This window comes from Psammomys obesus, unplaced genomic scaffold, assembly GCF_907164565.1.
Source record: "Psammomys obesus unplaced genomic scaffold, mPsaObe1.curated_primary_1811, whole genome shotgun sequence".
Taxonomy (NCBI): Eukaryota; Metazoa; Chordata; class Mammalia; order Rodentia; family Muridae; genus Psammomys; species Psammomys obesus.
In genome coordinates, this window is record NW_026590654.1 from 244278 (window position 1) to 271482 (window position 27205).

At 49.5% G+C, this 27205-nt stretch overlaps 1 protein-coding gene across 1 annotated transcript; it reads left to right on the forward strand.

Annotated features, from left to right (window-relative positions):
- The first annotated feature begins 7981 nt into the window (after positions 1–7981).
- Positions 7982–24978, forward strand: Zc3h12d (zinc finger CCCH-type containing 12D). Its single transcript, XM_055608053.1, has 3 exons — positions 7982–8307; positions 19673–19812; positions 24589–24978. Exons 1-3 carry the CDS (start codon positions 7997–7999, stop codon positions 24825–24827), a joined length of 690 nt encoding a protein of 229 aa, XP_055464028.1. The 5' UTR covers positions 7982–7996; the 3' UTR covers positions 24828–24978.
- Positions 24979–27205: the final 2227 nt, after the last annotated feature.

The following is a 27205-nucleotide window of genomic DNA, read 5'->3' on the forward strand; positions in this document are numbered from 1 at the left end:
TCCCTCCCTCCCTCCCTCCCTCCCTCCCTCCTTTCTTTCTTTCTTTCTTTCTTTCTTTCTTTCTTTCTTTCTTTCTTTCTTTCTTTCTTTCTTTCTTTCTTTCTCTGTGTAGTCCTAGCTGTCCTAGAACTCGCTCTGTAAACCAGGCTGGTCTCTAACTCAGATATGTGCCTGCTTCTGCCTCCCGAGTGCTGGGGTCAAAGGCGTGCGCCACTGCCAGGAGGCTGACAACATCATTTTTGCACGTGTGTGTGCATCTGTGTGTGAGAATGTGCACATGTGTGGAGGCGGTCACTCCCCAGGCACCGCCCCCTCAAAATTTTTAAATTTATTGTGTGTGTGCATATGTGTGTGCGCACGCACATGTACATGTATGTATGTGTGTGTATGGGGTATGCGTGTGACACCATGAGGGAGGAAGTCAGAGGACAACTCGAGGGAGCCGGTGAGCTGATTGGTTCTCTTTCCATTTGTTAGTCCTGGGGATAGAACCCAAGTCATCAGGCTTGGCAGTAAGTGCTTTTATCTGCTGGGCCATCTCATCATCCACAACCTTCTTTTTTTTGAGAAATAATTGATGGTTCTCACTTGTCCCCATACTTGTCCTCATATTGACCCAGGGATGGACACAAATCAGAATTATTTTTGTTTGTTTTTAGAGATGTTGTATGTGTGTGTAGCCCAGGCTGGCCTCAAACTCAGAGTTGCCTGCCTCTGCCTCCTGAGTGCTGGGATTAAAGACATGGGTCACTACTGCTCTGACCTAAAATGCCTATTACAATCATTCATTCATTCATTCATTCATTCATTCATTCATTCATTCATTCGTGTGCATTGTGCCACAGTGTGTGCCAAGGTCAGAGGATAGCTTGCAGGAGTGAGTTCTCATGTGTGGGTTTTAGGAATCAAACTCAGGTGATCAGACACTGCCAACGGGCACCTTTACCTGCTAAGCTATCTCAGTGGCCCACAAATCAAGATTTTTATATCCCAAATCCCAGGTCTACCTCGATAATCTTCCCAGAGCTTCTCCGGCCTGTTTTTGTTTGCTTGTTTGTTTTCGTTGTTGTTTGTTTCTGCACCTAAGAGAATAGCTTTCAAGTCTAGGCATGCTAGTTCACAGCTCTACTCTCAGCCGTGGGGGAGAGGGGTTTGGGGTGGGGTAAGGCAGAAGGACTGGGCTCAAGGCCAGCCTGGGCAGAGCAAGCTCAAGAACAACCTAGAACACATACGAGGCTGTGTCTCAAAAACATAAAGAAAGCGCTAGAGAGATGATGCAGCGGCAAGAGTGTTTGCTATGCAAATAGGAGGGCCTGAGTTCTAATCTCCACCACCCAGCGGAAAGCCAGGCCGCTCTTACTTCCCCAGAACCAAGGCCTGGGTCCTAAAGTCAGCCTGACTCCGCGGCTGTGTCCTTGAACAAGTCGAGGACGATGTTATCCGGTGGAAGCTTGACCACTGCAGTTTGCTGACAGTGCTGTGATTCAAGAATCAGACTTCCAAGTCTGCTCGCTCTGCCTGCTCTCTGTGTAGCAGTGGAATGCTGGGCACTGACCCCCTTTCCCAGAGGATTTCATGTTTTGTTGGGGCTTCTGGCTTTGGGAAAGAAGAGCAGAACCCTCCTCTGGACCCAAGTTTCAAGTGCAACTTGTAGCGTGTCTGTTCTCTCGCTTGTGGTAACACTTCCCTCTTGCAGTCTGTGGTCTTCTTTCACTGAGCGTCAGCTTCCCTAGGAGTGCCTTCGAGCGGATGGGCTTCCCAGCCACCAGCAGATGTGGTTCTCGCCCTCCCATCCCTGATGCTCTCCAGGAGCAGCCTCCTGAAGCCCTCAGGAGACTTTGCTTTGCGTGGTTGCTGTACTTTGCTTGGTTGGCTCAGGCGAACTTCCTACCTCTGAGTGCGTTCTTCCTTTCCTCTTTAACACGAAGTCTAAGTACCTTTTGCAGTGAATGTGATTTGCAGGAAGTGGAGCGCAGGCATGGACGGGCTTCGAGCAGGGGTGTGGCCTGCGCTTTCTGCCCTCCTCTAACTCCCTGAACTCCTGAGGGACTGAGCACTTTCTAGCCGGAGAGAGAGGGTCAGTGTGAAGGCTCAGGCTGCAGGGCAGGGGCAGCCGCTGTGAGAACCCAGGGCCACACCCAGCTGGTGAGTGCCTGCGCCCTGCTATCAGTTAACGTGGCAGGCGCTGAACAGACTTCAGTCAAGGGCACGGGAGAAGGGCGTGCGAGAGAGAGAGGTGTGTGAGTGAGGGCTGCCCTGAACACTCTGGCTTCTCAGGTCTGAAATTCTTTTAGGTGTTCAAATTTTGGGAATTCGGTAAGCATCTTTAACTGCCTTTGGATGTAGAGTCTGCTCACTTTTTCAAGAATTCGTGTGTGTGTGTGTGTGTGTGTGTGTGTGTGTGTGTGTGTGTTGGGGGTTGATCTTGCCAGGTGAAGAAGCGGCGTCTGTGGGCTCTGTAGAAGGCTGATGGCTGTGGAGTCAGGAGTGGAGATTGCTTTGCACTCTCCAGGCTAACAGAGGTGTCCACCAGTCTAGACGTTGGTTAGTTGCTGTCTAGTTTCCTGGCTGAAGGTAGATCAGAAGTGTTGGCAGCAGTCTCAGGGCTGATGAAGAGATCAATTAGTCTTAACCTGATTTGGCTGATTCTTTGCAGCACTAGAAACCTGAGCTTTGTCAGCCAAGATTAGAGGGTTTTCTTTCAGGCCAGGTGATGCTGCAATGGAGGGCCTGAACCTGGCCCACAGATAGGGCTCTGTGTGGATCTTGACTGGACATGCTTCAAGCATCCTGTAAGGTACCTAGAGCATCAGAGAGGGGGTAAGTTTGAGGAGGGAACAAAAACCCGGGCCAGCACACCCATGTTCTCAGCAGTTTGAGTGACAGTAGCCAAGAGACAGAAGCAGCCAAAGTAGCCCGTAGCGGGATGAGCGAACAATCACAACACGTGAAAAAATATCCCCGGGAGATTACGACTCTGCTTCAAAAGGAGAGGGAATTCTGGTGCCCAGCACAGCATGCATAGTCCCGGAGGAGAGGAAGCTAAGTGAGGCGAATGGTGTCAGACACACGCCATCTGGATGCCGTATGACTCCTCTCAGGAGCGACGTCCTGAGTCGGCAAGCTCAGGTTCGTAGAGGCAGTGAAAAGATGGCTGCTAGCTGGGCAGGGGGTGCTTCTCAGGACATGGACGCATGGACACAGGACTGTGGACTCAGAAGTGATTAAAATGGGGCCTTGCACTTGCCAGCCAAGCACCCCAACACTAAGCTACAGGCCTAGCCCATTATTTTTTAAAATTAGAAATTCTCTTTAAAAAGACAGAGGTGAGCAGACAAAAAAAAAAAAAAAAAAAAAAAAAAAAATCAGTCCAGTGGGATGAAATCTTAGATTCTCTGTGACTTCCTCAAACTCTAACTGACAAAACCAAAGCAAATCTGACTGACAGCTCGTTCCACAGAGGGCTGGAAATCTGTGCTGACCTACCACGCTCATCAAGTTGTAGAAAAGCTCTGGCCAGGCTACATTTTCCTCACTGTGGTGATTGACTTCAAAGTGGTCTTTTGGGGCTCAGGGCTCTGGGTGTGCGCTACAGGTGGCCGCTGGAGGGAGCTCCCTGCTCTGGGCGGCAAATTCCCTGCTCTCCCATTTTGTAGCTCTCAGCACCCTGGGCAAGTCACCAAGGGCTCTTTCCCTAAGTTTCCTCACAGAAACCATGACAGGAGGAACAGGCTGGCTCCTTCCACCTCAAAAGGAAGTTGGGGCTTCCACAGTGTAGGGCAGCCCCTCATAACTAGGCAGCGCTGCGCGTACAGGGGCTGCTGTTCCTCCGGTACCCCTATCCCTCCCTTTTCTTTCAGTCTCTCCTCACTTTCCCCCAGAGAATCTTCCAGGCAGAGGTTCCAAGCCTTCAGTGTGGGGACTCTTCAGACCCAGGTTTGCTGTTTCTGGAAGGGATCTCCTCCCAGGACGGCTGCCTCTGCTGTCGGTCAGGCCTAAGGGAGAAGAGGTCTGGATGCCGCCCATTGCAAGGTCTAATGATGAAATCCACAAGATTTTATTACTAATATTCTGGGCTATTTGTGACTTCCAGTCAAGACTGAGGAAGAAGACTGAAGCTGTTCAAGGCTCTCAGGTTTTAAAAATAGCAAGGTCACACTCAAGCAGCTGAGTGCAAACAGCTCAGCGAGCGGGTCCTTGGGGTACGGAGGCTCCAGAGGGCAGCCCCAGCCCCCGGCTCCTGCCCTATTTAGAAGTCATTTGTTTTAAAGGGAACTAAAGTTGCTGTTGAGGTCCCGGGGGAGAATTCTTTTCTAAAGCAGGTGAACTGTCTGTTAGTTTTGTGTAAAAACAGCTGTCTGGTGGCACACATACCTCTTGAAAATCTTCTCAGAAAAGGTTCTGTGGGTGATGACTTACTGGCCCCATGGAAAGGAAGGAAGGCCCCAGATCTGCCTACTTACCTCGGCAGGCACAAATATTTTCATTTTAGGTGTCCTTGCTTTTGTCCTGGCAGCAGTTACAAGATGAACAGGGAACTCTTCACAGAGACGTTTCTGTGAGACGGAAGGGAAGCCACTCACTCGGTTTTCATTTTTCCATTTATGCAACGGTAAGGTGCTGCCTCTGTGCTGAGCCTGTGACTCAAAACAACAAGTTATTTCTGGAGCTGACTGAGGGCCACGCTCTGCCATTCACTAGCTCTGTAGTCTCAGCGTTCTCAGTCCTGAAAAGGACACCGTGCACATTTAGACTGTTCTCCCACGAAGAAAAGCAGGAAGTTCTATATCATAACATAACAATGATATAGAGGCCATAAAGTCACAGTGGGAACATGGGTGCTTCTGTCTCTGCTCAGCCTCTCTGCTCTTCCCTTCTCTCTGAACTAAGTGTGGACGTGCATGCGCAGTGAGGGACAGAGCACTGATGGAGCATCAAGGTTTGAAAGCTTCCAGAAAATGTAACAGCAGCCTATGAAGGGAACAGACGGTCCATGTAGGGGACAGCCCAGTGTGAAGTGACCTATCAGACTGGTGAGTGCCCACTTCCTATGTGAACTTTGGTCCAAAGCTGGACCCTAGCCCTGGGTCCTGGTGGAGAAGACCTGCTCACTAGACACAGAGAGGTGAGGCTAGACCAGAGACGTGGTTGAGAGGTGGGAGGTTGTCCAGGGCCAACTGTGAGGCTCTGACTCTCATGTGGATGAGTTTTGTGAAGGATGGAGGAATGTGGAAGTTTGCTTGAGTCTTTGAGTGACTTGGCGTTAGTGTTGTTGGGTGAGGTGGGGCAAACGGCACGTGGAGACCCTGGGGTCATTTCACAGGCCGCACAGTTCTCTGAGGACTTCACTGGCCTTTCCCTACACCGTCTTTATGTTGCCTACTTACTGTATGTGGACAAGCCCCATAAGTCGATTCTCTCAGAGGATCAAACTTGAGTCATCGGACTTGGTGAGTGCTTTCCCTGCTGAGCCCGAACTTCGCCCCATAGCTCTCAAAAGGAGAGAAGTCGTTCCTCATCTGTGCCTTGAAAGCACAGTTTCCTCTCTTTAAAAATATTTTAGATGTATTTATTCTGTGTGTGTGAGTGTTTTTCTTGCACGCACATGCGTGCCCCAGGTGTGCGCCTGGTGCCCTTAGAGGCCAGAAGAAGGCATCGCATTGCCTGGAACTGGAGTTACAGATGGCTGTGAGCCACCACGTGACTGCTGGGAACCAAACTCAGGTCTTTCACAAGACCAGCAAGTGCTCTCAGTGTTTATCGAGCCGTCTCTCCAGCCTCTGAAAGCACTTTTTTTTTTTCTAGTCAAAGCAATTGTTCTGGGCTAGAGAGGTGGCTCAGGAAGTGAGGGCACACACCACCAAACAGACAGCCCTGGTCCCAGCCCCAGGACCCACAACCCCGGTCCCAGCCCCAGAACCCACGTTGGTGGAAGGAGAGAAGAGGAACTTAAAGTTGTCCTCTGCCACCGAGCACTCTGGCACACAACCACACTCACTTGAGCACACGTGCACTCACATATATACACACAGGCACACACACAGGCGCACACACAGACACACACACTGAAATGTGAACAAACGAAAAGCCAAACCCCAAACAACCACCTGTGCTTATTTTGGATTTATGACTTATTACTTTTATTAATTAATGACTTATTACATTTTTTCGTTCTATTTTCCAGAGTAGATTACGAGCAGGTTGAGGATAGACTGCGTTTTGCTTTGTTTCTGTGGAGTCAGTGTGAAGCAGCAAGCGTGTTCCGTGAGGGCTGGGGGGATGGAAGAATGCCAGTGGGAATGCGGAGGGCAGGGTGGGTATGCAAACCACCCAGGAAACAGAATTAATGGCTCCCTGGATGTGGCGGTGAGGAGTTGAAGGGGACTTTGGGATGCCATCTTTGGAACTTCTGGAGAATGCTGTTCTGTGAGATTTAAAACTCAAGGAAAAACATGGGAAGAGAGGAAAACCCCAGCGTAGATGGCCCATTAAAAACAGAAATCTATTGAACTTCTCGGTTCCATAGGTGCCACCGAGTGACGGTGACTGAGTGGACAGGCCAGAACAGTTGAGTCTCTTGAGAAAATTAAAGATGACCCATGTGCGATGACCATATGGTTAATCCTAAAGAACACCATCCATTCATTCATCCGTTCATTTGTTCATCCGTTCGTCCACCCATTCAGTCACCATCACTGCTGCTGGGCATACAGTGGCCAGACCTCAGAAACTGGCTGGAAAAGATGCTCAAGAGGTGTTTTAAAGGGAAAAAGCAGGGTGCTGAGTAACAATCCGCAGTACGGCATCGTGTGTGCAAAACTAGCCAGAGACAGTCGGCCATATTTGTGTCTCTAGTAATATGAGGTAGGTGCACAGAGACAGCTCTGGAGACATGCAGACGTAGCCAGCACAGGACAGACTGGCGTCATGGGCCATAGATTATACCTTCCTTCTACTCCTGCCTCACTTGAAATTTTCAATTATGCCATGGTTATCTCTACATTTTAAGACCATTTGGAATGGTGTCAACTTTCTGTGATTAGCAGAGAGAGCCAGTGTGTCCTGCATAGTTCGGTTTTCCCCTTTTGAAAACAACTGTCAGGTACAGCCCCTTCCTTGTCACCCCCACACAGGGAGGCCATGCTGGACGTCCCCAAAGGAAGAGCCAAATTTGAGTCAGGACCATTACTTTCAAAGTTCGGGGTGAGCTGAATGTAAATTGAGGCAGGGCACAGAGCTGGATTCCCCGGGCAGCCTTGCCTTTCTGGGAGGGCCCTCTTCTGTGGTTGCTCTCCCCTGGGTGAAGCCTGTCCTGGCATCTTGGCTGGCATAATTGGAAGTCACCGTGTTCCGGAGGTTGCGAGTTTGAGAGCAGAGTGTCGACAATGTTGGCTCCTTCCCAGGCCTCACTCCCTAGCCTGTTCACACCCACAGCAGTCCCCTCCCCCTCCTGAGGTCGTCCTTCTCTGTATGTCGGAGTCCAGGGTGCCTTGCTTGCTCTTGTAACAGCTGTGGGGCGAAGGTGTGCCCCAAGGACCTGATTTGAAAGGTCCTGTCTCCGAACACAGAGACAGCTTGAGGCGTTAGTGCGGATCACCTCAGTACAGAAGTGTGGGTGGAAGCCACCTGGCTCATGACAGTCTCTAAAAGGCTTCCCTGGCTTGGTGCCCTGCTCAGCTCTCACACCCTGGGCCCTGGCTAGCGTTCCCTGCACAGGCACACAGGAGCAAAGGCCCCAGAGAACACACTAGGAAAAGAGGTGTATTTACGTCTGTGGCTTACCACCCACACCACCCCACTGACAGTCCCCACGGGGACCAGGCTCCTCGTGATTTCCTTACAGATAGCGCCAGGCTCAGGAGGAGCGTGCCCAGCGCGCCCTCATCACCCAGGGGCAAACACCTGACTACTGCCTTTTCTTTTTAGCTCATGCCTTTGCGGCTCTGCCAGGAGGAAGCCCAGAGCAGGAGCTGGGCCAGGCAACAGCTGGCACGATATGGAGAGTCGGAACAAGATGGAGTTTTTCCAGAAACTGGGCTACAGCCAGGAGGACGTGGTCAGGGTGCTGGGCAAACTGGGTGACAGTGCCCTGGTCAATGACGTGCTGCGAGAGTTGATCCTGACCGGCAGCCGCCCAAAGGCTCAGGAGGATCCAGCCAACAGCACCGGGGTGGTGCTGATGGCCCGGGGGTGCTGCGGGGCCCTCGATGCCCCGCAGGGCCTGGGCCCAGGCCGAGAAGAGGATGGTGGAGACCCAGCCAGTTCCCTGCGGCCCATAGTGATTGATGGCAGCAATGTAGCCATGAGGTAGCGTCCTTGCTTTCCTTCATCCTGTTTGTATAACTTACACTCCACTGTGTATACACACTACATTCCTCTTTAGTATCCATTTACCCTGTGGTGAGTACCTAGGCTGATTCCATAACCCAAATATTGTGAAGAAGGTTTAACCTTCTTGGTGTGAAAGCGTGTCGGTGCTACGCTTGACTTAGATTCTTCTGGGTATATACCCAGGAGTGGTGCAGCTAGATCAAACGGCATCTTCTAATCTTAGCTTGTTGGGTTCTCTCTCTCTGGTTGTTTTGTTTTTATTCCCTTACTATTTTAGAATGTATTTACTCTTATTTCTTCACTTACTTTAGATCGGACTTTGAATCTCTGTTCCATGTCTTAGCACCTGTGTGAAGGGGGTGAATTGCCTCACTCTCTGGTGCAGGTCTGTTGTGGTGTGCTGACCATGCTCACGGGCGCCTTCTTCAGAGGGAAGGAAGTGAGTGTTAGGCAGGAGCCCAGGATCAGGTGTTGGCAGATAGGGCTCCTTCTGTGGGGTTCGTCGCCAGCCAGCTGTGTCATTCTGGGAAGGCGTGGGTACTCGGTTTCTCTCCGTGCAGAGCCAGTAGATCTCCACTGTCCCCCTTAGAGCTCTGGACCCAGCAGGAGAAATGCTTTGCTTGTGTTCAAAGCCCTCTGCCAGGGGCTGGCGGAAAGGCGAGGCTGCAGCTCCATGTTAAGGCTCAAAGGACTGTCTGGTGGCCTCTCCTCACACCTTCAGCTGCAGCTATGGCCAGGTTAGTCTTTGTAACTTGGCTTTTGTGTGTGTGTGTGTGTGATTCTAGAATGATGCATGTGGTTATTGTGCCTGACTTGGCAAAGCTCCACTGTAGTCCAGTCTCCCAAGATGCCATGCTCAGGGCTGGGTGAGGAGGGCATTGCGCAAACTTGGCTGAGTTATAGCCAGGCAGAGGGCAGAGCCATAGAAAATAGCTCACTCACAGCTATAAATACTTGTACTTCCCTTTCTAAAAGCTGAGTAGGAATTCCGAAAAGCAGTTATCAGCGGCTCCAAACGTGTCAACAAGCATCTGACGCTCCCCCCGGGATTTGAGCTCACTTTAAGTTTGGCACTGCAGGACGGAAGCTTGGAATGGGCCCAGGGTGGCTGAGAGCGTATGTTCCCTTTTCACTGGCGAGGTTTGTCCACAGGGATAGAATCAAGGTGAGATGGAGCCCCTGGCTCCTCCGTGATTTAAGCTGCTGTGCGCTTGCTCTCACTGTCCCACCTATGCCCCTCGTTGGCAGCAGATGGGAAACCCGTGACATCTTGCTCTCTGGGGTATTAGAGGGCAGGCTTTCTGAGGGTGTTTCTATTTCTGTGATGAAACACCCTGGCCAAAAGTAACTTGGGGAGGAAGGATTTGGTTGGCTTCCAGGTTATCACCAGAAGAAGCCAAGGTGGAAACCCAGCAGGAGCCTGGAGACAGGAATTGAAGCAGAGTCCAAGGAGGAGCGCTGTTTACTGGCCTGTTCCTCATGGCTTCCTCAGCTTTTTTCATACATGCCAGGCCTCCTTGCCCAGGGTGGCACTACCCAGAATGCTCTGGGTCCCTCACACCAATCTCTAATTAAGAAAATACCCCACAAACTTGCCTAGAGGACAGTCTTAGAGAGGCATTTTTGCAATTGTGTGTCCCTCTTGTCAGGTAACTCTAACTTGTCAAGTTGACAGTCAACTGGCCAGGACAGGAGCTTGAAAGAATTCATGGCCCATGAGATGGCTCAGCTGGTAAAGACACTTGTTGCCAAATCTGATGACCCGAGTATCCTCCTTGAGACCCACATGGTAGAAGACAGATGGGGATTCATTCTAGTTGTCCTCTGACCTTCCCACGTATGATCCCACCAACCAGCAAATGTAAATAATAAAAAAATGAGTTCAATTTGCCCCAGAAGTGGAGGGGAGAGGGGCCTGGCTTCCACATGCTCCGGGCAAAGCTTACTGGGCAGTAATTGAAAGAGGATTTGAATGTAAGGTCTCACTGCAGCAATCGAAGACCTTGTCAGCCCCAAGATAGCATGGTTCCCTGAATTTGGGTGAAAATACCAGAATGAGCACAGTGCAGACAGCCTACTTCAGGATGGTGTTTTGTCACCAGGAGTCAGAGGGCACTATTAACACAGATGCTAGTGTGTGCACAGTGTGGGGTTCTCTTTAGCCGGGACTCTGTCACAGCATGGGATTCAAACTGAAACCACCCTCTGTGCATGGGACTACGAAGTGTCTTCAGTCAATCCGTTCAGTGTTACCACTGCCCCCACCCCTCCAGCTGTGATCAATTTTGTCTTTCCACGCTTAGTCTGTGTGGGTTACAAATGGAAGCCATTACACAGGCTTACTGCAAAGAATGTGTCAAAGTCTACATGTTTTCATATACTTTCTGTCTACAGAATATCTCAGTGTTTTACACACACACACACATACACACACACACACCCCACCCCTCTCTTTGCTCTGCAGATCTTGGGGAAAGGCACAAATTATATAAAAACCCTTTGACTATGGACCTTAATTCATTTCCTTGAAAGACAAGTTCTCAGATCATGGAGGAGGTGTGTGTCCATTCTCCATTCCCTTTCTTTGCCCTCTGGTGGGAGTTTGGACAATACTTGTGTTCCCAGAGCCAACCAGATCCTCAGCCATGAAAAAGACATCCACAGAGAACCACCCCCTTTATAGGGCGGAAACTCAAAATGGTGTCTCATTAGCTATTGACCACAGATTTTTAATAACCCCAGAAAGATGCTCCTAGGAGACCCCGCTTCTCCGAGGCCTATAGGCTCCCAGACATTCTATCCTCTTCTTTGAGGGGTGGGGCTGCTGTCTAGTCCAGGGGTGGGGGACACATGTAGAGCTTGAATCCTTGCTGGGTGATGTGTCTTTTTACCCCTGGCATGTGAGAAGGGTAGCTACTGTTGGCAGGGGCATCTTCCAGCTGGCTGTCCTTCCATTCTTGGTACTTGTAGTGGCCCATGCCTTTACTTACAGAGAACAGCATCCTGACTTTGGGTAGCAAGCTTGCTCCCCTTCCAGTCCCCCAGTTATTAAGAAGTTACATACTACAAGTACCCTACAGGCTAATGCCTGTTGTCCTCAGATGGCTTACAGTGACATGGCTTCATGGACCTTTGTTTCTGGAGGACAGGACTCCCAAGAGCTGAACTCCCCTTTGGAAACCCCCAGGGAGGGCCTGCCTATTTTCTTTCCTTTTCCTGCATGCCTGGATCTGGGGCCCATCTACTTTCAAAGCCATCAGTGGCTTGAAATGATATGCATTATGACAAATTTGTGCACACATTATTGCTTCTCTGCACAGAAGGTATAGATTTTAATAAATAAAGGGTCTTCAGTCCCCAAGCATTCGGGACCACTGACCTGCAATGAGAGATTGCAGATAATGCACCAAGCCTCCTGCCCTGTGTCGGTAGGAAGCATTCAAACAGGGCCATCCGCCCTTGCATCTGAAAAACTCCCAGCTGCCGGGGGAGGGAACTGATGGGTTTTGAGGTCAGAGCTTGACTCAAGTTAGACCGGCTTCCAGTGGTGTGTCCACAACGGTGCCACCCTATAGAGAAATTTCTATGGCTTTCTCTCCTGTGTTCTTCAGGCTGTTTGAGCCAAAAGCTGTTGGGGATGGCTGAACCCAGCTCAACTGGACTGGGTCCTGGATTGAAGGTTCTGATGAGCAAAGGGGATGTATTTGTTCAGGACACACCTGAGCCTGAGATTTATAAAACCCTTTCTGATCATGACTCATCTACATAGAAGGGAACTGAATGTGTCGAACCACCCCACAACAAACTTAAAAAGCCTTCCATTTCCTCATTTTACAATACAAGGAGTCCTTTGGGCTCCTGCAAGCGGGACTGGTAGCTTACTTTCTGCAAGGGGCGAGTCCAGTGGCTGAGAAGGCTGAGTTGTAAAGCAGATGGGCACTGTGCCAGCCCCCGGGAAGCCAGGCCTCACACGCGTTCAAGGCTCCCAGCAGTTTTCATGTCTGCGCCGGCAAACAGAAGGCCGGGGGCAGCGAACCCACTGGTTCTGTACCCGGAAGTCCAAGCTCTGCCCAACACAATTGTGGGGGTGGAGAGTTCTGCGGTTGCATTACTGCTGTGGACGTTATCTGCTACACGTGGCTGTGGAAATCCTGGGCTGTAACTAACACCACAGAGGACCTGACTGTTAGCAATCTCCTTTTACTTCATCTGAACTAACTGATGCCTACTCAAGCCAACTAAGTACGTGCCAACTTTTCAGTTCTAGCTTTTCAGTTCAACCAGCTGAAGAGTCTCCATGAGTTCCAGACCATATTCTTTTTTAGAGACCTGTTTACACAGTTAAAAAATTGTACTGAGTAACTTCAGAAAACTCTTTGGGAGCGGGGGTTTGAGCCAGGGGTTCTCTGTGTTTACTTGGCTCTCCTGGAACTCTGTAGATCAGGCTGGTCTCAAACTCAGAGACTGGCCTGCCTCTGCCTCCAGAGAGTGCTGGGATTAAAGGCATGCACCACTGCCACCTGGCCAGAAGACTTTTAAAAAACAATCTCTGACATGCTAAGATTCACAAAGCATTTTTTCCGTATTCCAGAAAGGGGTTTCGCCACAGTGACTCACCTGAGGTCACAGGCGAGTGACCTCAGTGACCTGCTCTGGGCTTTGTGCTCTTTCCAAAGTTACCCATCACCACCTCCCATCCCTTTGGTTCTCCATCACAGCCGTTATCAGTTCTCATTCCTGCAGCTCTCCCTCTCCTAGCATCTGCCATGGGAATGACTATAGACTGAGCAGCCATGTCCGCACAGGCCTTTGTCGGCGTCGGGACCTTCCTGTGTGGGTACAGCTCTCTCGGTAGAGTGCCAGCTATGGACAGGATGTACCAGGTCCCCATTTCCGTCTCCAGGGGTTTGCAGGGCCAATACCAAGACACTCTCTGCCACCACCAATCCCAGGATCCCTCATGCATCTTATGCACATTGAACTGTAGCTCCGCTGGACTCAACAGGCCAGAGAACACTTTCCACTACAGTCCCTACAGGTGTGTGTGTGTGTACGTGTGCTTGTGTGTGTCCCTAATGAAGGCGGGAGAGAGAAGAATGCAATGTAAGCCTGTCAACTGTCCTCTAGACACCTGGCCTCAAGGTGAATGTCCAGCCATGCACTTTATTTATATAGACAGAGTTCCATGTAGCTGAGGCTGGTCTTGGCATCTCTGTGTAGCAGAGGTGACCCTGAACTTCTGATTCCCCTGCCTCCATTGCTGGAGTGCTGGACTTACAGACAGCCATCACCGTGCTTGGTTTATTATGTCCTGGGATGGACCCTGTCTTTGTGCATACTACACTAGCTCTCTGCCGTGAACTCTGCCCCTAGCCGGCACTCCTCCCCTGCTTCCAGCCACCACAGCAGGCTGTTTTCTTTTGTTTTAAGACAGAGTGTTGCTATGTAGCCTACACTAGCCTGTCCCTTCACCCTCCTGCCTCAGCCTCCTGAGTACTGGGGTTGGAGATGGTAATCACTCTGCCTGATCACCTGGGGTCTACTTCCGGGCTGGCATCTTGGGCTCCTACCGAAATCCACACTGATTTCTGCCTTATAAGAAGGAGGCAACCTGTAGCTCCTTCCTTCCTCTGATCTGAATGGAGTCAGAGCCCCCATTGGGCGGGTTGAGGGCCTGGCACTTGGGCCTCCGCTGAGAAGCTGGGTAGAAATGGCAAAGCCCTTCTGCCTTGGGGCCCTGAGATGTTTTTGTTCTTCCCATGCATAACCATGACTCTTGTATCCCAGGGGCCCTCTTGGGAGCCCCTAACTTCTACAGGGAATTCTTGGATACTAGTGAGTAACGGCCCGTGTACAATCTTACTGCCTAGTTTGTGCAAATGATAGTCCTCTTAGCTGGCTGCCACAGGCACAGCTGTTTCAGGCACCAACCGCTTCCCTTTCTACCGTCCCAATATTCAAAACCTCTAGGCCTCATTTCCTTTCCCATGGCCTCATGGCAACTGGTTCCCAGTGTCTGTTAATCTCTCTGTGGAAGGTCCTCCAAGTGGAAGGAGAGGAGAGTTTGCAGCCACAGTGACAGCTGGTAGAGTGACCAACAGACTGGAGCCGGGCGTGTCTCTTTGCTTCAGTTTCCATAATCGTAAAACGGGGTGAAACTCATTTCCTCAAGGGAGTAATGTAACGATGAAATGAGCCACAAGAGTGGTAAACAGAACTTTTTACAGTTATTAAAATGAGCTTTAACCTCCCTAACAGTCCCCACTCCCCTAAAAAGAGACCCAAAGTCACAGGTGTCCCTTTTCTTTTATCTTTTTTCTTTTTTTGTTGCTTAAAGACAGGGTCTTATACAGATCAGGCTGGCCCCAAACTTACAATGTAGCCAAAGATAATCTTGACCTTCTGCTCTTCCTGTCTCTGCTTCCTGAGTGCTGAGATTACAGGCAAGCACCTCCACGGCTCACGAATTCTATGCTAGGAACAAACCCAGCGCCTTGTGTATGCTAGGCAAGCGTAGTGAGCTATGTCCTTAGGGCCTGTGCTTTGAATATTTTGAGAAAAGATCTTTCTCTGTAGTCTAGAATGGCCTGAAACTCATCTTTAGACAAGGCTAGCCTCAATTTTTTATTCTGTTTTTGTAACCTCCTGAGTACTAGGATTACAGGGCACCCCAGTGGGTCTTAGCCTCCAGCAGGCTCTTGTTGTGGAAGGAGTTCACATGTTAATGCAAAGACAGGGACACAGGCCTGGATGAATAGCTCCTCCTAGGAAGAGGCCCAGGATGCCTGTCAGCTCCTGATTGGAACTCTACTGGACTCAGTGTCCCTTCTTTTCCCTCCCCACAAACACACACCCAGCGAAAGATCGGGAGGGAAAGGTGGCTTATTTCTTTTTTAAAAGATTTATTTACTTATGTACATGATACTTTGTCTGCATGTCCATCTGCACACCAGAAGACAGCATCAGACAGTTGTGAGCTGCCATGTGGGTGCTGGGAATTGAACACAGAACCTTCGGAAGAGCACTGAGTGCTCTTAGCCACTGTGCCATCTCTTTAACCCAGAATTGTCAGCTGTTTTTAGAACCAATTACATTTTCATTATCGTCATCACCTCAAGTTGCCTCGACTATCGTACTCCTTCTACCTGCTTCAAAACCCACTGATTACTGAGTTCTAGGTTGCCTCTTGCAACTGTCTTTAGTTTTTTGTCCACCAGTTCAACAGACACACACAAATGCTACCAGGCTTTAGAGTGATTAAGACAGAGCATCCCAGGAGACAAAGCAATTACAGATTTTTCGGAATAATTGTGGTGGTGACCATTTTACTTGAGAATGGACTGGGGCTAGATGGCTGTATTCAGGAGCTGTGTGTGCCGGAGGGAGGGGGTGTGTGGGGGGATGTCTGTCCTTCACAGTACTCTCATATTTCCCATGCTGGACAGAGCTTTCATCAGTTTTCAGGAAGCGGAGGGGCTGACCTGGCATTTGTCTCTACCTGTGTGGTGTTCCCTCCTGCTCTAGCCTTCCGGATGGCTGCACTTCCATCCCTGCCCTGACTCCTTTCCCAGTAACCTCTGGGGTCACTGGGACACCCTGTGAGAGTTGGGACAGGAATTCTTGGCTTTTATGGTGTTCTATTTGCAAGAGAGTCGTGATGAACTGGGATTCTAACAAGGAGTCCAGGGCAAGAGCTGAGACGTCAGCAGCACCAAAAGCTAAGCCACCGGTTCCAACATGCTAGTTAAAGGGACAAGGAAAGAGCGGTGCTGCACGCCTTTCAGCCCAGCACTTGGAAGGCAGAGGCAGGCGGATCTCTGTGAGTTCAAGGCCAGCCTGATGTACAAAGCAAGTCCAGGACAGCTAGGGCTCTGTTACACAGAGAAGCCCTGTCTCAAAAACCCAAAAACAACAACAACCAAAAAACAAGGATGGAAAAGCAGAGTTCAGGGTCCCCAAGTTCAGGGTGCTGATATAAACTTCAGGTTTAAATAAAGGAAGAATTGGAGGAAGGAGGAAGAGGCATGCATACTTCAGCACTCCTGGTCAGATGCAATCCCCTGTTTCAGCTCCAGACTGCGGGGCTATCTCAGGAGGCCTTTCCCTCTTTTGATTGAGTGGATCACTTGTCTGATAGGTGTTAGACTGCTTTCCTGGGGGCGGAGCCTCCCAATTCAGGAGAAAGCTCTCTTTTTCAGTGTGGCCTTTGCAGCTCTGGAGGCCTTACTGATCACAAGTGAGGTCCGGTGCTTTTTAGAAAGTTTCTAAGGTTTGGTACAGCAGTGCCATTTGGCGTTTTTGGGAACTACACTGGCTTTCAACATTCTCCTCCATCAGGGACCTGTAATTCCACCCCTACAGCTCTGACATCCATTAGCCCCAGGGCCTGCAAGAGGCCTGGGAGTTGTTTCCAGTTCCACTCTGGGCCACTTTCAAAGCAGGCAGCCTGATTTGAGGTGAGTTTCTACAAGCTCCTGCCAGGACTTATGAGAAGGAGGAAGGACCCTGAGAATGACCTTTCCCATGACCTCCTCTCTTCTTTGAACCTGTGTGGGTTGGTGGAAGGGACTAACGGTTTTCTTCCTCCTCCTTTCTCTAGCTGGTATCATCTCCCTACTGTTTGCATAAGCCTCCTGGCACAGCCTCTGTGGCTGAGGAGACAAATGCCAGCCTAGGCAGACAGGCTCCTTAGGGCTGCTGAAGCTGAAGGGATTCCCAGAGACCGCTAATACCTGCTAGGAGTCTAGCTTCGTCCCCAGACTTCCTTTCTTACTCTGCAAACCTGTGTCTGTCCCACAGTCCCAGGAAAACAGCAGGAAGTGCAATAAGGGGAACTCAGTGTGGCCTTCAACAGAGTCATCTGGCTGCTTCTGAGAACCGTCTCAGGGGCTGGAGGAGTGGCTCAGCAGTTCAGAGTACTGGCTACTCTTCTAGAGGACCCTGGTTCAGATCCCGCATCAGGCAGCTCACCTGTCAGCTCCAGAGCTAGATGGAGCAGCTGCCTCCTGCCTCTTCCAGCACTGGCGCTCATGTGTGTACACTACTGCCTTACGAGAGAGAGAGAGAGAGAGAGAGAGAGAGAGAGAGAGGAAAAGAAGAAAAGACACAAAACAAACAAACAAAACCTGTTCTTGTCCCTGTTCCTTGTGCTTGTTTGGTGACTTGTGGTCACATTGCTGTACTCAGTCCCCGGAGTAGAGCTGTATCAGGGTCTTTCCAGGCAACCCTCCCTTTTGCCTGTGATGTCCGTCTCTCTGCTGGTGATGGGGCTGCTCTCGTTTCCATCGTGAATCTACTAAGCCTTCACCAATAATCAGGGGCCATGCTACTTAGGCCCACGGAGTGTCCTGGGAATGCTTGTTGTTTGTTTTGTTTCTCTGTTCTGACAAGGTCTTGCTGTATGAGTAGCCCTGGCCTCCAACTTTAGGCAGTTCTACTGGAAGGTTCCAAGTGTGCATCCGAGTGTGTGGCTGGGGTGAGTGTTCTTAAGGGCTAGGAAGGGCCCATGTGATGGGGTCGAGGAAGTCAGCGGATGCTGTCCAGAGGAAGCAAGTAGTCAGAGAGAACAGGAGGGGAGGGAAGAGGAGGGAGGGTGGTGTGAGGACAGGGATATAGCTGCTGCAAGACTCAGTGATGGCACCTGGTCAACAGCCGGAGGGAAAACAGGTCGCGGAGTAGAGAGCAAGAGCCAAAACTGGTCTAATCTCCGAGGCCAGGCTCTGTCACATCCCTGGCTTGGCCTGTTTATTTTCCCCACGCTGTGTCCCAGATCCAGCCACTCGTCTGTCTCCAGCACCATGCCCACATGAAGCCCTGAGGTTTCACGGGGCCCACAGAGGGCACTTGGCTGCCTCTTTCCCTGGCTTGCAGATGGCAGCACACCTGGCTGTTTTTCTCTTCACCCCTTGGCAAGATCCATTCTGTCTCTTTGTCTGATGCCTTCCCCTGCCTAAAACCAGTGGCTGCGTCCCAGGCTCATTTCAGGCCCAGCCCAAGACCTATAACTCCCTCTCTGGCAGCTGAGTAATTCTGTGTTTCACAGTAATGCTGTGGTTTCAACTGCTTAAACAAGGGTGGCCTATAACCTTTACCGTGCGGATCTCTCCTCTGACCTCTCCCTCTTTACTCACCATGTCCACTGAGCGGCACAGAACTTTCTCCAAGTCACTCTAATCCAAAGCCAAATTTAGGAATGTTTTTTTCTCTCAAAGTCAGCTCACGGCTCTCGGTGCATTTATGCATGGAACCTGGAAGTATCTGTTACTCTGTTACTTCCACATTCAGAATTGAGTTCTGACACCTTCTAAATGTCCCCCAAATTCACTTCCTGTTCTTATTTAATCATCATCAGCAGCAGCTCAGGCCTGACCACTGATTCTAGTTTGATGACTCCTTCAGTGTCCTACCTCATGCCTCGTGCCCAGCTCACTGTCCTTTATGGGCCAGCTAAGTTTTGCAAGCCAAACACGGTGTCCAGCGTATTCTTATATCTGTTTCACAGTTAAACCTCTCCACTCCTCTACAATGGAAGAACACAATCTCCTCCATCCTTTCTTCCACAACAAGGTCTTGTCTAGCCCAGGCTAGCCTAAATGTATAGCCAAGGATGATGTTAGATTTTTGATCCTTCTGTTTCCAGGATCTTCCTGGTCCTAGCTGTCTTGATCCTCCCCAAGATACTCTGCTTAAAGGTGTGTGCCATCATCCCCTGCTTAAGGGAGAGATATATATTTTCTTGAGAAAGGGCCTCACTTCATATCCCTGGCTGGCCTGGATCTCACTATGTAGACTAGGCCGGCCCAGGATTCACAGAGATCCACTTTTTTCTGCCTCCTAAATGGTAGGTGAAGATGTGTACCACCATGCCTGGCTAGGAAGATGATTTTTAAGAGGCCTACAAGATGCAGCATGTTTTCACACAGCCCCTTTTTTCCCCTGCAAAACTGATGTCTTCTGTGGGTTTTGGGAGGCCCTGGCTTCTTTGCTTGGGCTGAGCCCTGGCAGAGTTCATACCATCATCTCTCAGAGCGGGTGGGATTCTGCACATGGATGATCTTGTCTATTTCATGTTTACTTTTCCTTCAATGTTGGCTCTTACTAACTTCAGCTAGAGAGAGGAAGGTCAATTATCTCTCCTCCCCCCTGTCTTCCCTCCTTAGCAGCCCTGTCCCCTTATCGAAAGCTGCCTGGTTTTGGTTAGTGGCCGTGGTCTGGGAGATGGATGGACTGTGTTTAGGATTCCCTTTTGTCCAGTTCCCTCTCTGTTTTAAGGCTGTGACCCAGGATACTTCCAGGGTGGCTCTTTTTGTGTCTCCTCAGATTTCTTACTCTTCCATTGTAGCCATGGAAATAAAGAAGCCTTCTCTTGCCGGGGAATTCGTCTGGCTGTGGACTGGTTCAGGGACAGAGGACACACCTACATCAAAGTTTTTGTCCCATCTTGGAGGAAAGAGCCATCACGATCTGACACCCCTATCCGAGGTATGCCACACTCTTCTGTGGTCACGTCACCCACCGTGTGGTCCGTTACCTGTTTAGTTGCTGGTTTAGTGTCTGTCTCCCTGTAGCAAAAGGTTCCTGAGACCCCTATGAACACTCAGCATTGCAGCTCGAAGCAGCTCCTCAGAGAAGAAATGCCACGGAAACTGTTGACTAGATAAATGGTTTATAACTTACTTACAGACAAGCATATCCTTTACCATTTATTGTGAATGATTTGTACTACACAACAATCAGGCAGGATCTGAAGGAGACATTCTGTCAGGTAATATTTACTTCTTGCCAAACCCCTCTCCAATCTCTTTGTTTGAAGAAAAGGAAACTGAGACTCAGAAATTATTGTTACTTTTTTTCGCTTTCTGTCTTTGCTGGGGATCAAGCCAAAGGCTTTGCACACGCTGGATAATCATTCCACTCGACAGTCCTTGTTTAGTTTGCATAATCTATACGTTATATTTGTGTGAGGGCGCACGCGCGTGTGTGTGTGCACACTTAAGCATGGGCGCCCTTGGAAGCTTAAACGGGTGTTGAATTACTTGCACGAGAGTTACTAATAGTTGTGAGCCACCCCCTAACGTTGGGCGCTCGGAACTAACTCTGGGCCTCTGCAAGTACAGCCCACGCTCTTAGCCACTGAACCACTCTTTTTTTCTGGTTCCCAGACTGATTTTTTTTCTTTTTTTATTGAAACAATTTTCATGAAATATATTTTTAATCATGTTTTCCCTTCCCCCAGATGCTCCCAGATTCCCCTCACCTCCCTACCTACCCAACTTTCCAGTCTTTCTCTCTTTTAAAAACAGCAAAACCAAAACCAAATAAAAACCAAAGACAGGCAAAGATAAACAAAAAACAAGAAACAATCCCCAACAAAAACACAAAAATGAAAATAAAAACAAACAAGCAAAATAGCCCAAACAAAGCAAAATTAAACAAAAAGTCCACAGATACCAGTGAGTTTATTTTGTCCCTAGTCGGTCACTCCCGGATATGAGGGTTGCCCGGAAATGTCATTGACATACTATTCAGTGAGGCTCCACGGGAGAAAACAGACATTTCCTTTCCCTGCAGCTCTCGTTTGTAGATAACGTCTTGGTGAGGTGTGGGACCCTGTGTCCAGTTTACCTCCTCAGGGCTGGGATAGCATCTGTCTTGAACCTGGGAACCTGGGAACTTGTGTGTGCTGCCACAGTTCATATGTGCGTCAGTCCTGTCATGTCTAGAAAACATGGTTTTCCTCTTAGAATGTTTCTGCGTCCTCTGCATAGATCATTGGGCCGTAAGGGGAGGAGTGTGATAAAGACATCCTACTTATGATAGAGTTTAACACAGTTTCTAATGTTGTATACATTGTCCAGCTGAGGGTCTCTGCTCATTTACACCCACTGCAAGATTCTCTTGTATGGGTTTAGTGAGGAACTGATCTATGAGCACAGAAGTATGTCAGTAGGAGTTATTTTACTGCTATTTTTCCCTAGCAGAAAAACAGTAAGTGGTTTCCCAGTAGGCCTGTGACCTATCTAGTTGCAGACTCTTTGCCGGGAATCCAGTGGCAGTGTCTGCTGCTCCTGTGTCACTTGTGCCATTGTCGAGTCCATGTAGTCTGCAGACAATCACGGTTGCAGGTTTGTAAGAGCGCCGCCCAGTATCATGAAAGCTAGCTAGCAGAGGGGACGCTCACACTGGGCATCAGCCGAAACAAGTTGTGTCTCCCTCGACAGAGCTTTACCATCAAGTTGTGGAGAGTAACCATTAGCCTTGGCAATAGCCTGTGATGTTCGGGTGTTTCCATGGGGCCCTTTGGCTGATGGGATTGTCCTTAATCTGTAGATTGCTTTTGGCAGGACGACCATCTTTATAATATTAACTGATCCATGAACATGAGAGATTTTTTTTTAAGATTTATTTATTTATTATTTATACAGTGTTCTGCCTGCCTATTTCTGTGTTTGTTTTTTTTTAAGATTTTATTTATTTATTTATTTTATGCATATTAGTGCTCTAAGAGGGCAGTAGAGGGTGTAGATGGCTGTGAGCCACCATGTGGTTGCTGGGAACTGAACTCAGGACCTCTGGAAGAGCAGACAGTGCGCTTAACCACTGAGCCATTTCTCCAGCCTCCTATTTCTGTGTTTTTAAAGAGCCCAAAATTCCAATATTCTCGCTATACATCTCTTTTTTTGTTTTTATTTACACAGTATTCTGCCTGCCAGAAGAGGGCACCAGATCTCACTATGGATGGTCATGGGCCACTATGTGGGTGCTGGGAATTGAACTCAGGACCTTTGGAAGAACAACCAGTGTTCTTAACCTCTGAGCCATCTCTCCAGTCCCAAGAGATCTTTTTATTTTCTGGCATCTTCTTCAGTTTCTTTCTTAAATGTCTTAAAGTTTTTATTATACAAGTCTTTTTACTTGTTTGGTTAGAGTTACCCCAAGACTTTTTTTTTTTTTTTTTTTTTGAGGCTATTTATAAAAGGTGTCATTTCCCTGGTTTTTAAAAATTTGTCTGTCATTTGTATATCGGAAGACTGATGATTTTTTTGTGTGTTAATTTTGTAACCTATTACTTTGTTTATCAGCTGTAGAAGTTTCCTGGTGAAATTTTTATGATCATTTATGTATATAATCATATCATCTGCAGATAAAGATACTTTAACTTCTTCCTTTCCTATTTGCATCCCCTTGAACTCCTTCAGTTGTCTTATTGCTCTAGCTAAGACTGCAAGGACTGTATTGAATAGGTATGGAGAAAGTGGGCGTCTTTGTCTTTTACCTGACTTTACTGCTTTGATGTCTCTGTTTAGCTTCTTATTGGCTGTGGGCTTGTAGATTGTATTTATTATGTTGAGGCTTGCCGCTTATATCTCTAGGTTCTCCAGGACTTTTATAGCGAAGAGATGTTGGATTTTGTCACAGGCCTTTTGTGCACCTAATGAGATAACCATGTGCTTTGTCTCTCAGTCTGTTTCTGCGATGAAACATGTTTATTGATTTATGTACATTGAACCATCCTTGCATGTCTCGGGTGAGGCCGACCTGGCCGTGGTTGATGGTCTTTCTGGCGTGCTCACAGATCTGGCTTGCTGGTATTTTATGGAGAATTACTTTTGCACCTGTGGTCATAATGTTCACAGTTCCCTGGGTCTTTGTGTAGCTTTGGTATTCGGGGTAACAGTGGCCTCATAAAAACAATTAAGCAATGTTCCATCTGTTTCTGTTTTGCAGAATAATTTGAGGAGTATTAGTGTTAATTATCCTTTGAAGGTCTGGCCCTGGGCTTTTTTTAGTTGGGAGACTTTTACCGCTTCTACTTCATTAGGGTTTATGGGTATGCTTAAATTGCTTATTGGATCTTGATTTAATTTTGATAGGGCATGTATCTCAAGAAAGTAATCCATTTCTCTTGGGGTTTTCAGTTTGGTGGAGTATAGATTTTTAAGGTACATTCTTATGATTCTCTGAATTTCCTCAGCGTTTGTTGTAATATCTCCATTTTCATCTCTAGTTTTATTAATTTGGATCCTCTTTCTCTTTTGGTTAGGATAGCTGAGGGTTTGCCAGTCTTGTTTACTTTCTCAAAGAAATAACTCTCCACATCAATGATTCTTTGTACTAGCAAACTAAATCTGCGAACATATAAAAAAAGAGTACCTACCATGATCAAGCTGGCTTCATCCGAGAGATGTGAGGATGGTTCACTGCACATAAATCAATAAACACAGTTCACCCAGGGAACAGACCGAGGAGACCAAGTGCTGGGCTTACAGGCACAGACCACCATGGCCCATTGTGCAGTGAAGGATTGGCCCAGGCTTCATGCACAGCAGGGAGCACTCTCCCAGTCCGTCACTTGCCCAGCCCCGTACCTTACGATTTACTGCGGATGGGGTTCACCTCCAAATTAATGAGGCAGGGGAGGAACCCCAGAAAGACGACCTGTTTTATAGACAAGCCTTTTATGGGAGAAAACTGGAAATGGGCAGTGAAAACAGGCAAAGATGGTCAATCCCATTAATAACCAGAAATAAATGCAAAATAAAACCCAGTAAGGGACCACGTTATGCCTAGCAGGCCAGAAAACAAGAGCTCTGCCCCGGGTGGTTCCCCGAATGTCTGTCAGAGGCTCACTTGCTGACAGTACCAAACACGTGGGCATGGCCAGACCATGTCACCATATGGTAACTGGGCAACGAAACGGTATGTAAGTTGGGTAGGAACTATTCAGGGGTAAAGTCCAAGGCAGAACAGCACTGAAAATGGTCCTCAGGGGTGTAGCTGTGAAAATAACAGCCAGGGGGGCTGTCAATACTGTTTTATAACAGGCTATCTTAAGGGAAGAGAGGCTTTTGGACTGGGATGGGCAGCAGGGACTTTCCAGAAATGACGCACCCCCTTCTCGAGTTTATTGCAAGCACTTCCCAGTGTACGTCATGGGCACTCGTGTTGTTTGCGGCAGGGTCTCATGTGACCTTGCACGCCCGTTCCTCCTGTTTCTTCCTCCCGATCCTGGAACTGTAGGCACTAAATAGTGGCGAGAGCCGGTGGCACAGATGCCCATCCCTACGCTCAGGAGGCGGAGGGGGAAGATTGCCAAGTTGGGGCCGTCTAGACACTGTTTAGACAGTGAGAAACTGTCTAAACAGCAGTAAATAAGTCCCTAAGACCCCGTCCGGGTCTGGCTGCAGCAGGGGTGGAGGTGGACGGCTGAGGGGTCCCGGGCCGGGGGCCCTGAGCCGCCTCCCCCTGTGGCCTCAGAGCAGCACGTGCTGGAGGAGCTGGAGCGGCAGGGCGTGCTGGTGTATACCCCGTCCCGCAAGGTCAACGGCCGGCGAGTGGTCTGCTACGATGACCGCTACATCGTCAAGGTGGCCTACGAGAAGGACGGCGTCATCGTCTCCAACGACAGCTACCGCGACCTGCAGAGCGAGAACCCGGAGTGGAAGTGGTTCATCGAGCAGCGCCTGCTCATGTTCTCCTTCGTGAATGACAGGTGAGGGGGCCGCGGTCAGCTCTGTCCCTCCCAGTCGCCTCCCGCTCGTGTCGGGCCTCCCCGAAGGCAGCACGCTCTCAGCACCAGCCCGTGGCCTTTCGGGTCTCACGGCGGACTGGAGCGACCCCTGCAAAGCTGCCGCGGCAGGTGAACCAAAAGTGCGCTTAGCACACGGCAGACTTCACTTTCCGGTCAGATAAGAGCCTCAGGGCGGTCATGGGGCGGGGTGTGTGTGTGTGTGTGGGGGGCGCTGGAGAGATGGCCCAGTGGTTAGGAGCGCTTGTTGCTCTTGCAGAGGACCCAGGTTTGGCTCCTAGGACCAACACGGTGGCTCACAACCATCTGGAACTGCCATTCTAGGGGATCTGGCGCCCTCTTCTGGCTTCCATAGGTACCAGGTCTGGGTGTGCTACACACACACACACACACACACACACCCACACACACACACACACCCACACACACCCACACACACACGAGGCAAAACACATACATAAAACATAAATCTGAAAAGCAAAAACTTAAAAAAGTTATCATGAAGGGGGATTTCAACTTCATTGTCTTTCCTCTCAGGTCTTTGTCTTTTTGAAAACACTGAGGATAGGAAGATGGTGGCTTGGTGGTTAAGAGCGCTTGCTGCTCCTGCAGAGGACCAGAGTTCAGTTCTCAGCACCCACATCAGCCAGCTCCCAACCGTCTGTAACTCACGCTCCAGGGGACCATGCACTCACATAATCGAACTCTCACGCAGACGTGCATACCTGCACATAGTTAAAACAATACAAATAAGTCCTTAAAAACAAAACAAACACTGACTGAGACACTCTTCCACATCCCAGGCTAGCCTCAACTCCTGCAGAGAAGGATCTCCTCCTGCCTTACCTTTCAAGTGTTGCCATGGCAGATACGGGCCACCACGCCCGGCCCAGTTCACGCCATGCTGAGGGTCCCCACGGCCCAGCGCTTTGTGCGTCCTCCCTACCTACTGAGCTCCAACCCCAGCCCTTCGGCTTCTTTCCAGGCAAAAACCAATGGCCTCTCCCCCTGGAGCCTCTCACTGGCCTTATGGTGGTTTGACACAAGGTCTTTGGCCCTCTGCTGACCAGCCTGCCTGTTCAGTCGCCAGCTTTCCAGCGCGCTTGGCACAGTAGACGCATGCTAACTAACGACACAGGAGTGGACGGATGCATGAAGGAATGACATGGGCCAGGCAAAGAGGGGATGGACGGAGAGAAAGAGGTGTCCCAGGCCTGCTCAGTCCGCTGGCCTCTAAGAGACAGAGCTTGCCCCCAAAGTCAGGGAGGTAGGATGGTGGTCAGAGCTCGCTAAAGCTTTGGACCCTATGCAGTGGTTTCCTCAGAGGCCTTGTCCTGCTGAAGTGATGTGAATACTAGAGAGAATTGTATCCTATAAGGGGTCAAAGTTATTCCCCGGGGGCAGGTCTGGACATGCCTCCCTCACCAATGTCACCTGAACCCCAACGCCAATGCTTCAGCAGCTGCTCTGCAGTAACCCTCACTGCCATGTCTGGATTCTAAGCTCGTCTAGAGGAATCTGGCAAGCCTGGAAACTAGATTCCAGAAATCCTCACCGAGGGCTGATGGGTAATGGTTGCCTCTGGCCTGGTGACAGCCAGGAGCCCTGGCCCCCTGCTAAGAGGGTGGGTGTGGGTCAGAAGTCTGGGACTGACTCCCTGTGAGTGTGAGGGTGCCTGCTTCAGTGCCCTGGGCATGTCCACAGGGCCCTCTTGGCACAGCTCTTGCTCCTAAGAGAGAGGGGGGTAATGCCTTTGAGAACTTTTAATAACTGCAATGGGCGGCTCCCCAGATTCTTGGTCAGGTCCCAGCTCCACGGAGAGACCAGCTGTGTGGCTGGAGCTGAGCCCAGAAGTCCTCACTGGGTCAGAGGTCACTCAGCTCTCTGCAGGGTGGGACCCACCAGACTCCTGGGAGACAAGCTGGCAAAGACAGCCCTTCTCCCCCTTTAGAACCTGCCTCTTTAGAACTTTTGTATGGCTTGGAAGGCGCTCCTGGAAACAAAAGGACTGATTGGAAACAGGATCTTAGCAAAAGGGAGAGGTTTCTGTTTGTTTTTATTTATTTCTCAGAGGCATTTTGGTTTTATTTTGTGGTACTGACTCAGTGCTTTGTCTGTATTTGGCAAGCACTATATCAAAAGTGGAAACTCTCTTTTAAATTTTTATTTGAATTAGGGTCTCACTGAGTTACTCAGGCTGGCCCGAATGCACAGTGCTCCTGCCTCAGCTTTCCCAAGAGTGGGATTACAGGTATAAGGGACTAACACTGAGCTTTTGAGGCATTTTTATCCTCTGCTTTGTGCCCTGAGCATATGGAACACACATTGCCTTCTCTGTTGAGGCTC

Coding starts and splice junctions, on each gene's coding strand:
- Zc3h12d (XM_055608053.1), top strand. CDS start 7,997: ATGGAGAGTCGGAACAAGATGGAGTTTTTCCAGAAACTGGGCTACAGC. Junction 8,308..19,672: donor GGCAGCAATGTAGCCATGAG/GTAGCGTCCTTG, acceptor CTTCCATTGTAG/CCATGGAAATAAAGAAGCCT. Junction 19,813..24,588: donor ATCTGACACCCCTATCCGAG/GTATGCCACACT, acceptor CTGTGGCCTCAG/AGCAGCACGTGCTGGAGGAG.